The sequence below is a fragment of the Entelurus aequoreus genome, linkage group LG02 (genome assembly GCF_033978785.1).
Source record: "Entelurus aequoreus isolate RoL-2023_Sb linkage group LG02, RoL_Eaeq_v1.1, whole genome shotgun sequence".
Classification (NCBI taxonomy): domain Eukaryota; kingdom Metazoa; phylum Chordata; class Actinopteri; order Syngnathiformes; family Syngnathidae; genus Entelurus; species Entelurus aequoreus.
In genome coordinates, this window is record NC_084732.1 from 84,594,731 (window position 1) to 84,606,940 (window position 12,210).

Genomic DNA, 12,210 nt, shown 5'->3' on the forward strand with positions numbered 1-12,210 from the left:
AGTTGTTTATACATCCACCCTCAGTGTGACCTGTATGGCTGTTGACCAAGTATGCCTTGCATTCACTTGTGTGTGTGAAAAGCCGTAGATATTATGTGACTGGGCGGGCACACAAAGGCAGTGCCTTTAACACTTTTAAGAGTGGAGCCCTTTTGGATCCCTAAGAATTTTAGTGAGATTTTTAAAACATTTTTTAAATGTCATTACTCCACAAATTTTGAAAACGGATTACTTCACATTAAATAGCCTACTTAGAAATATTATTTGATGAAAATATTGCATATTTTGTGTGTTTGCCATAAAACGTTTTAAAAGTAGTTTTCTATAACAAAAAAACATAAAAAAATATCAAATGTATAACCGACGGATAGATCTGAAGTTGATCAAGAGACATAAGCGTTGAAAGAAAAAAAAGTTTGACTTTTAACACTTTTGTGAATTTTAGTGTGATTTTTTTTTAACACTGGCATTGTTCAACAATTAATAATAAATCAAAATCAATATTGTTATGAAATTCTGACCAATTTAAGGCTCCACTTACTTCATATCAAATATTCCACTTCAACATTTTTTGGGAGGAAAATATTACATATTTTGCATTTTTGCCATAAAAAAAAAAAGCTTTTCTTTAACAAAAGCTCATTAAACATATTTAAAAAAAAACAACAACTTTATATCAACAGATAAATCTGAAGTTTATCCAGAGATTTTAAACAACAACAAAAAAATAGTACAATTATAAAACTTAAAAAACTAAAATTAAATTAAAACTTTATACCAACGAATAGATCTGAAGTTGATCTGGAGATTTTAAACAACAACAAAAAAATAGTAACATTACATTACTTATTTGACTATTTTTATGACTTAAAACCCTGGTACCAAACTTGAGGGGAGCCCTAAAATAAATAAAACAATATGTATATTGTATTTGTTTTGAAAATTATGAGCTGAAGACATGTAGTTCTTTGTTAAGGTTTAAGAAAACCTTGAAAGGTGAAATAATTGAAAATTATAAAATAAAGTAACAATTACTTTCATCCCATTGATTTTTTTTTTTTTTAACGTTGATGTTCCAGGCAATCTAATTTTCAGTGAAGGTATAGGACAGGCAAATATAAGCTTTGGCTTCAGCCTATTCCTTTTTCGGTCCTTCTTTTTCTTTTCTTTTCTTTTTGTGTGTAAATGTGTATGAGGTGGCGACTTGTCCAGGGTGTACCCCGCCTTCCGCCCGAATGCAGCTGAGATAGGCTCCAGCACCCCCCACGACCCCAAAAGGGACAAGCGGTAGAAAATGGATGGATGGATGTGTGTGATTGTTAAATATGTATAATCTGTACTGTTAAACTGGTAACACAAAATGGTTGATGGTTGATTATATGACCGAAATAAACTTATTTCATTCATTCATTCATTCAAAATTAAAAATATCAAAACGGCCCCCACATGCGTTGATTTTACAGCGTGTGGCCCTCAGTGGAAAAACTTTGGACGCCCCTGATCTAAGCTGTCTGACTGATTGTTTCCGATGAGTGAGACCTCCGTGCCAGCTGGCTGCCGACGCAACGCACTCTTGATTTGTACCCCATTTCATGGTCTACAAGCGGCCCGCTCCTCTTTCCGCAAGAGGGATTACGGAGCGGGACAAATGGCATCACGTATGCATCTGGGAACAGCTGTGACTGCCCCCCCATTCCTCCTCAAACGCCCACCAGCCGGATTCAAACAGCCGGCCGGGGCTTTGGAAAGGCGGGTGAATGCATGGAAACTTCCCTGAATGTTATCGGGTTACACTCATTGGAGACTTTAATTGGATTGAAGTGATTCTGTTCTCAATTTTGTATAATTGAAGGGAGGATTTACTAAACAGTTCCTATAATTATTGTATTCGTCCAGTATGAACACTGGAAACCATTAAGAATTGGTGTTAAGGTTGCAGAATAAATATTTGGAATTTCTCTCAGTCTATTTGAGTGACTAACTTGTTCGTAATTTTTATATTGGGGCCCTAAGCAGAATTTTATTTGAAACTAGATTTCTGTAGAAATTGCATGTGAACGCTCCATTGCTGAAGCTGCGACTAAAATGCTGATGGAATTTAGAATGAATGTAAAATAGTTTGAATGTTGAAATGGTTTGAATGTTGAAGAGCTGACGCTGTACTGAAATGCAGTATGAATGTTGAAATGCCAAATGTTGTTACAGGTGGAAGAGTTAGCATACTTTCAAAAGGGTACACAGGTACGGAATCCATCATTTTTAGCTCCAGATATGTACAATTAGCTAAAATACTAGCATAAAAAGTTAGCATGCTAAGAGGGAAAAAGCTAGCATATTCTAAGATGGCGACAAATAACGAAAATCTATGATCATTAGGTTAAAACATTTATAATTAGCTAAAATGTTAGCATGGTAACATTAGCATGCTAAACATAAAAATGTAGTTAAAATACTCGCACAAAAAGTTAGCATGCTAACAGGGGAAAAGCAAGCCTACTTCTAAGATGGCGCCAAGTAACAAAATCAATGATTATTAGGGTCAAACGTACAACATTTGCTTAAATGCTCGCATAAAAAGTTGGCATGCTACAAGGGAACAGCTAGCAAACTTCTAAGATGACAACAAGTAACGGAGTCTATGATTATTAGTTATTAGGTTGAAACATTTATAATTAACTAAAACTTCAGCGTAAAACATTATCATGGTAACAAGGGAACAGCCAGCATACTTCTAAGATGGCAACAAATAATATTTATGATCATTAGTTTAAATCATTTTTTATTAGCTAAAACGTTAGCATGGTGACATTAGCATGCTAAATATACAAAATGTGTTAAAATGCTCGCATAAAAAGTTAGCATGCTAACAGGGCTACAGCTAGCAATCTTCTAAGATGGCGCCAAGTAACAAAATCAATGATTATTAGGGTCAAACGTACAAAATTTGCTTAAATGCTCGCATAAAAAGTTAGCTTGCTACAAGGGAACAGGTAGCAAACTTCTAAGATGACAACAAGTAATGAAATCTATGATTATTAGTTTGATACGTTTATAATTAGCTAAAACTTCAGCGTAAAATGTTAGCATGGTAACATAAATTGTCATTACTGCCACAAGTGGTGGAAAAGTGTATTACAACTGAGTACCCCCAGCCCATACGGACCACAGGTGGGGAACAGCCTTAGCGCTTGCTTTTAGCCATTCGCTAGCTAGCGGCTAACGTCCATCCAGAGTCGGCAGTGTTTAGCTACTTCTAAATCACTAATCCTCGCCTACATGGCGACAAATAAAGTACATTTCTTACAAGTATCATCCCTGCAGGACTAGGAATAGCTGAACATGCTTCACTACACACCGTAGGAGGATACAGTACCTCACCGCTAACAGCAAGCTAGCGCTCCTGAATATAAACAAATGCCACGGGTGGATCCACACAGACATCGACTGTGACGATACCAAGTACAAGAGCCGTACATATTCTTACTACAATGATTACGGCGATATTTTTTATTATCACAAAATCTTTTTGATTGTTTATAAACTCAGGAAACACTTTAATTATGACCAACGTATGACCCTGTAACTACTTGGTATGGGATTGATACCAAAAAATTGTAGTATCACCTAAAACCTATGTAATATGTATCAAATGACATTATTACAGACACTTATGGGAAATATGGACCTAGAGAAAAATACATTAAATGTTTGCATTTTTATTTCAAATGTACTGTAAACTTTTCTCTGATTATAATCCCTTCAGCTAAGGAAAGGAAATGTCAACACAACCCTGGAAACACTCAAGCAATCAATGTAAACACAATTCTAAAATCCAAATAAACACTTAACAATTAAATTAAGGTAAAAAAAACAAGGAGTATTTAAGAAATGCGTAATAAAGTGTAACAAAATAGTGCAAAGTGTGAAAATTTAAACAGAGAAAAATGAGAAGAACAATTTTTTCAGGTTTACGTGGTCTGTGTAGTATTTCATTTGGTCTGTTATTCTTATTTAAGTATGGAAATCCATTTATGTTATGCAGTAATTATTATTTAAATATTACTGGACCAAATTATTATTTCAAAGTAGCACATTTGTTATATTTTTTATGTATTTTATTTATACAGTCCTGCACTTTAGTTCCTACCTGTTGTTTCCATACATCCGAATAGGGAGCGGACGAGGGTTAAAAAGAAAAGATAAGCGCGCCGAAACACTACGGTCCATTTGAAAAAAATCTAAAAAAACTGCCATTCCGTCGAGGTGACTTTTCCTGTTTTATCAACAATTTCTTTGCTCTCTGCAGCCCTCATTTTTACTGTCTCTTCTCACTCCACGCAGAGCATCAACAGCGAGACAACAAGATGGCGCAACCGAGCACTGATAGTTGATACTGTTCCTCCCATTGCGCACTGATCACTAAGTTGCTAAGTTACCAAAACCGCGAGTGCTTTTGACAATTTAACCAACAATCTGGCTTCCTGTGCACTTAAGATGTGACTTTAAGGTTTTACTACTTACGTATAAAATACTACACGGTCTAGCTCCAGCCTATCTTGCCGATTGTATTGTACCATATGTCCCGGCAAGAAATCTGCGTTCAAAGAACTCCGGCTTACTAGTCATTCCCAGAGCCCAAAAAAAGTCTGCGGGCTATAGAGCGTTTTCTATTCGGGCTCCAGTACTATGGAATGCCCTCCCGGTAACAGTTAGAGATGCTACCTCAGTAGAAGCATTTACGTCCCATCTTAAAACTCATTTGTATACTCTAGCCTTTAAATAGACCCCCTTTTTAGACCAGTTGATCTGCCGTTTCTTTTCTTTTCTCCTCCCCCCCCTCTCTCTTGTGGAGGGGGGCGGCGCAGGTCCGGTGGCCATGGATGAAGGGCTGGCTGTCCAGAGTCGGGACCCAGGGTGGACCGCTCGCCTGTGCATCGGTTGGGGACATCTCTGCGCTGCTGACCCGTCTCCGCTCGGGATGGTCTCCTGCTGGCCCCACTATGGACTGGACTCTCACTATTATGTTAGATCCATTATGGACTGGACTTTCACAATATTATGCTAGACACACTCGACGTCCATTGCATCCGGTCTCCCACATCTGCGGTCCTCTCCAAGGTTTTTCATAGTCATTCACATCGACGTCCCACTGGGTTGTGAGTATTTCCTTGCCCTTATGTGGGCTCTGTACCGAGGATGTCGTTGTGGCTTGTGCAGCCCTTTGAGACACTTGTGATTTAGGGCTATATAAATAAACATTGATTGATTGATTGATTGAACAATCCGTCATTTTTCCGGTTTCTTTTGGCCAAAATATATATATATCTATCTCGAACGTTTTTATCGAAAGTATTTTTTCATTGATATCGAGTATGTTGATAAATATTGATATCGCTTAATCGTCCCGGCCCTAGTTGTAATATCCTTAAAGGCCTACTGAAACCCACTACTACCGACCACGCAGTCTGATAGTTTATACATCAATGATGAAATCTTAACATTGCAACACATGCCAATACGGCCGGGTTAACTTATAAAGTGCAATTTTAAATTTCCCGCCACACTTCCGGTTGAAAACGTCCAGATATGATGACGTATGCGCGTGACGTCAATGGTTGATACGGAAGTATTCGGACCCATTGAATCCAATACTAAAAAGCTCTGTTTTCATCCCAAAATTCCACAGTATTCTGGACATTTGTGTTGGTGAATCTTTTGCAATTTGTTTAATGAACAATGGAGACTGCAAAGAAGAAAGCTGTAGGTGCGATCGGTGTATTAGCGGCGGACTACAGCAACACAACCAGGAGGACTTTGAGATGGATAGCAGACACGCTACCGTGAGTACAGCTTTGCCTTCCAAACATTTGATCGCTTGCCCGTACGTGTGTGTCGCTATGTGCATGTCACGTACGTAACTTTGGGGAAATATATGTTTCTTGCCGACTCTGATGGCGGCCGGGGTGTCGTCGAAAGCTACAACGCCCGCCGCCATCCCGTAGCTAAGTTAGCTTCAATGGCGTCGTTAGCAACAGCATTGTTAAGCTTCGCCAAGCTGGAAATTATTAACCGTGTATTTACATGTCCATGGTTTAATAGTATTGTTGATCTTCTGTCTATCTTTCCAGTCAGGGGTTTATTTATTTTGTTTTTATCTGCATTTGAGCCCGATGCTATCACGTTAGCTCAGTAGCTAAAGAGCTTCGCCGATGTATTGTCGTGGAGATAAAAGTCACTGTGAATGTCCATTTTGCGTTCTAGACTCTCATTTTCAAGAGGATATAGTATCCGAGGTGGTTTAAAATACAAATCCGTGATCCACAATAGAAAAAGGAGAAAGTGTGGAATCCAAAGAACCCTTGTACCTAAGTTACGGTCAGAGCGAAAAAAGATACGTCCTGCACTGCCTCTCTAGTCCTTCCCTCTCACTTTCCTCATCCACGAATCTTTCATCCTCGCTCAAATGAATGGGGTATTCGTCGCTTTCTCGATCCGAATATCTCTCGCTGCATTGTAAACAATGGGGAAATGTGAGGAGTCCTTCCTCCTGTGACGTCACGCTACTTCCGGTATAGGCAAGGCTTTTTTTAATCAGCGACCAAAAGTTGCGAACTTTATCGTCGTTGTTCTCTACCAAATCCTTTCAGCAAAATAATGGCAATATCGCGAAATGATCAAGTATGACACATAGAATGGATCTGCTATCCCCGTTTAAATAAAAAAAATTCATTTCAGTAGGTCTTTAATGCGATACTTTTTGGCAGCCCTTTAGGGGGCCTTATGGCTAAGGAAGACTGCTTGAAGTAAGGGACGAGGCAAAAGCTAACCCGGACCCACTGTACTCTTTGGCATTAGAAGACGAAATGACAACATCGAACCAAACCCATTGGCTGCAAACGTGACAGTAAAATATGGAGTCAAACCCGCTCACCCTGCACTCCATCACCGTTACAAACATAGAGACTGACTAATGACGGCCTGTTGACAATATGTCACTTTACAGTCTCATCCATTCTCATAATGGCCTCTGCTGACAGAAGCTACAAATGACTTCTTCGTGCACATCTGGAGTCATCCTCATTCCTTACAAATGTTTACATCCACTTCAACCTCTGATTACACGGTGAGTTGTGTGCGTGTGTGTGTGTGTGTGTGTGTATTGATGAAAGCCGACCCAAAACATCACTCAGGGAAGTTCTAAACCGTGTATGTGGAGAAGGCCAATCAAGACTGGGACAGCAGCAGGAGATGAAGGCCGTTAAAAGAATACTACCTAGAGTACTATAATTAGCAAGTATTTCCACTATTAAACTTCTGAGGTTCAGTGTGATCTAACAAGAGAGTTTACCGTACCTGATAAATGACAGCCGCCAGCACGCACACTATCAACATCCCTCCGGCCATCCTCAGAATCTCCGTGTTAAACAGCTCCAGAAACGACTTGGCTCCTGACCCCTCTCAAAAACCCCTTCTCTCCCTCTGTCCTTCTCCCGGCATCCGTCCCTGGAAGCTCCTCCCTGCTCACAGCGAGGGTATGGCTCACGTCGCGGGGTAAGGGTTAGAATTACAGCGAGCGGGCCCCTCTCTCGGACTCCGCGCACATGTGCTGTCACTCACGACACCGGCAGCCCACGGAGGGACGACGAGAGAAGTGGGGCAGCTGCTGGCGCCGGAGACACAAACACCGCCTTTAACAGTTCTAGTAAACCTTACTCAGACAGAACCAAACAGGGAAAAATGCAGTGTCTTCAGTTCCTGCTGGGCTCTTCAACATTTTCCACGCCCGGGGCCCCTAAACTGATGGAGACATGGAGCAAGGACCACATACTTACGGTCGTGATCAAAAGTTTACATACAATTGTAAAGAACATTTTGTCATGGCTGTCTTGATTTTCCAATCATTTCTACAACTCTTATTTTTTTTGTGATAGAGTGATTGGAGCACATACTTGTTGGCCAAACAGCTCAATTTGTGTTTCATCTAACATCACATGGACAAAGATGAGACCTTCTGGAGGAAAGTTCTGTGGTCAGATGAAACAAAAATTGAGCTGTTTGGCCACAATACCCAGCAATATGTTTGGAGGAGAAAAAATGAGGCCTTTAATCCATACTTGCCAACCCTCCCGGTTTTACCGGGAGACTCCCGGAATTCAGCGCCTCTCCCGATAACCTCCCGGAAGAAATTTTCTCCCGATAAACTCCCGGAATTCAGCCGGAGCTGGAGGCCACGCCCCCTCCAGCTCCATGCGGACCTGAGTGGGGACAGCGGCGACAGTCTGTTTTCACGTCCGCTTTCCCACGATATAAACAGCGTGCCTGCCCAATCACGTTATAACTGTAGAATGATCGAGGGCGAGTTCTTGGTTTCTTATGTGGGTTTATTGTTAGGCAGTTTCATTAACGTCCTCCCAGCGCGGTAACAACACACAACAACAGCAGTCACGCTTTCGTCTACCGTAAAGCAGTTCGTCTGCCGTAAACAGCAATGTTGTGACACTCTTAAACAGGACAATACTGCCATCTACTGGATAGCCTCCGGAACACTGAAATTCAAGTATTTCTTTTATTTATATGTATAATAAAATAAATAAATATATATATATATAGCTAGAATTCACTGAAAGTCAAGTATTTCATATACATATGAAACACTCGAGTTGGTGAATTCTAGCTGTAAATATACTCCTCCCCTCTTAACCACGCCCCCTCCCCCTCCCCCACCACACCCCCACCCTGCCCCACCACACCCCACCCCACTCCCCACCTCCCGGAATCGGAGGTCTCAAGGTTGGCAAGTATGCTTTAATCCCAGGAACACCATACCTACCATCAAGCATGGTGGTGGTAGTATTATGCTCTGGGCCTGTTTTGCTGCCAATGGAACTGGTGCTTTACAGAGCGTAAATGGGACAATAAAAAAGGAGGATTGCCTCCAAATTCTTCAGGACACCCTTAAAATTATCAGCCCGGAAGTTGGGTCTTGGGCGCAGTTGGGTGTTCCAACAGGACAATGACCCCAAACACAAGTCAAAAGTGGTAAAGGAATGGCTAAATCAGGCTAGAATTAAGGTTTTAGAATGACCTTCCCAAAGTCCTGACTTAAAAATGTGGACAATGCTGAAGAAACAAGTCCATGTCAGAAAACCAACAGATAAAGCTGAACTACACCAATTATGTCAAGAGGAGTGGTCAAAAATTCAACCAGAATCTTGCAGTGAAACTTGCCAAGGGACATGTAACCAAATATTAACATTGCTTTATGTATACTTTCGACCCAGCAGATCTGCTCACATTTTCAGTAGACCCATAATAAATTCATAAAAGAACCAAACTTCATTAATGCTTTTTGTGACCAACAAGTATGTGCTCCAATCACTTTATCACACACAAAAAAAAGAGTTGTAGAAATGATTGGAAACTCAAGACAGCCATGACATGTTCTTTACAAGTGTATGTAAACTTTTGACCAAGACTGTATTTACCTTGTATTGTTATTGTGCAATACTAAGATATTCCAATAATTTAATACAGCACCGCTAACAGCTAGCTAATCCATAAAGGTGGGAAAAATGATCAATTCTCCAATGCATCACGATTGGAACTTAAACAATGAACAATTTTCCAAATATCAATTATTTACGTATATCAAAAACTGTAATACAAAGGTTGTAAGGCATACTGGTACCAATTAAGTACTGCGGTACTAATGAATTAAAAACGGTACTATACTGTTTCTGAAAAATACCAATATTTTTTTCCCCCCGTTGCTGGTCAAACAAGCAGAGGCGCATGTTAGGCAACACACGGAGTACTAACAGGCAGAAACAGTGTGGAGATAGAAAAGTGAGAATGGAAGTATTTTGGTTTAAAACTAACGATTAAGTTGAAGCTATAAAATCTGCAAGAGGTTCTTAGCTCAGGCTTTTGTTAGCCATTAGCTAGCTAGCGGGTAACGTCCATCCAGTGTTTTAGCTACTTCTTAAATTACTAATCCTCGCCTCCCAGCATCATCCCTGCAGGACGAGGAATAGCTAAACATTCTTCACTACACACCGTAGGAGGATACAGTAGCTCTCCGCTCACAGCAAGCTAGCGCTCCTGAATGTAAACAAATGCCATGGGTGGATCTACACAGACATCGACTGTAACGATACCAAGTACAAGAGACGTACATAGTCTTACTACAATGATTATGGCTATCTTTTGTATTTTTTACTCAGGAAATACATCCCTGGACACAGGAGAACTTTAATTATGACCAATGTATGATTCTGTAACTACTTTGTATCGGATCGATACCAAAAAATTGTAGTATCACCTAAAACCTATGTAATGTATCAAATAACATTATTACATTTTAACAGAAGTGTAAATAGAACATGTTAAAACCGCTTGTCCTTCATAATTTTGAGAAAATAATAGAATGGAAAATAACACAATATGTTACTGCATATGTCAACAGCCAAATTAGGAGCCTTTGTTTGCTTAATTACTACTAAAAAACAAGTTGTCTAGTATGTTCACTATTTTATTTAAGGCCAAAATTTGTCTTTGATTGCAGTAAGAAACATATGTTTAAAGTATCATAAGATTTTCTGCTAAAATAAAGCCAATAATGATTTTTTTTTGTGGTCTCCTTTATTTCGAAAAGTATTAAAAAAATCGAAATACATTTTGGTATTATTACGGAAGAGGTGTAGAAAAAATGTATATCATTTTCAAAAATCGATAAAAAATAACAATTATTATTTATTTTTTTCATAAGAATGCATTTTTAGGCCATTTCAATGCAAACAAAAGGAGTTTTGTGCACAAAAAAATCGGTTCACATCCGAATCGCGATTTTTATTAATCTCAATTCTAAATCGATTTGAGGAGGGAGATCCATCCTTTGAAAGGATGGATCTCCCTCCTCTGATTGACAGGAACTTTCCCGACCATGACCATTGTTAATCGATTAAAAATAATAATAATTTTTTTTTTAAAAATGTATTTTTATAAAGACGTTTGAGGCCTTCTCCATGCAACCAAAATGTTACGAAATTACTTAAACATATAAAAAGTATGTTTTCCATATTTTAAGTATTGGTTCGGGCACAGTTCAAGCACCAGCACTGTTTTTAAGGAACTGTTTTGATACTAGTATTGTTTAAAATGTAAACCAGGGTGTCAAAACTTTTTCCACCGAGGGCCGCACACTAAAAACACTAAAGCACGCTGGGGCCATTTTGATATTTTTTTATATGTAAAAACCAATATAATATATAAAAAAATTTTTACCTTTAGGGATCTCTCTCTCTCTCCTCAAGTTTGATCCCAGGGACTTGGAAGGGTGTCAGTCATAAAAATATTCATAACACCACTGATTTTAATTCATTATTCATTTTTTAAGAAATTACAGTTTGAAAGAAAAAAAACCTCACTAAAATTCTTGAGGATCTAAAAAGGCTCCACTCATAAAAGTGTTGAAATTATTCATAAATTTTTTTTTTCAACACTTAAATCTCTAAATCAACTTTAGATCAATCCGCAAATTATAAGTTTTTATTCATTTATCATTTTGTATTTGTTTTTGTCATTGAAAACATTTTCATATGGCAAACACATAAAATATGCAATATTGTCCCTGTAAAATATTTTCAAAGCAGAATATTTTGATGTGAAATAAATGGAGCCTTAATAGGTGAATAATTCATAACATTGTTGAATTGAATTCATTATTAGTTTTTGAGCAGACACAGTTAAAGAAAAAATCCCACAAAAAATGCTGAGAATCCAAAGGGTCCCACTCTTTCAGATCAATCCTTCGATTTTAAGTTTTTCTTTTTCTTTTATTTTATTGTCTTTTTATCTGTTTGTTTTGTGCCCTTTTTGTCATAGAACATTTTTTTATATGGCAAACAAACACAATATGCAATATTTTCCCCATAAGTGGAATATTTGATTCAATAGATCAGTAATTTATAACAACCTTGATTTTGATTAAATATTTGTTTTTGAGCAATGACAGTTTTAAAGAAAAAAATACCACTTAAATTCTTGAGGATCCAAAAAGGCTGTACTCATAAAAGTGTTAAAAATTAGCCATACATTTAGTTTATTTATTTTTTTACACTTAAATCTCAGTCTAAATTAACTTCAGATCAATCCTTTGATTATACGTTTTATTTTTTTAATAATTTTTTATATGTTTATATTTGTTTTTGT

General features: G+C 38.3%; 1 protein-coding gene across 1 annotated transcript in view; it reads right to left on the bottom strand.

Moving 5' to 3' along the window:
- Nucleotides 1-7,441, bottom strand: part of cdh15 (cadherin 15, type 1, M-cadherin (myotubule)) — a 55,091-nt gene extending 47,650 nt beyond the window's left edge. Inside the window, exon 1 of the mRNA XM_062033623.1 lies at nt 7,354-7,441. Coding sequence (XP_061889607.1) covers nt 7,354-7,404 — 51 coding nt within the window. The 5' untranslated portion in view covers nt 7,405-7,441. The remainder of the gene's footprint in view (nt 1-7,353) is intronic.
- Between the last annotated feature and the right edge of the window lie 4,769 nt (nt 7,442-12,210).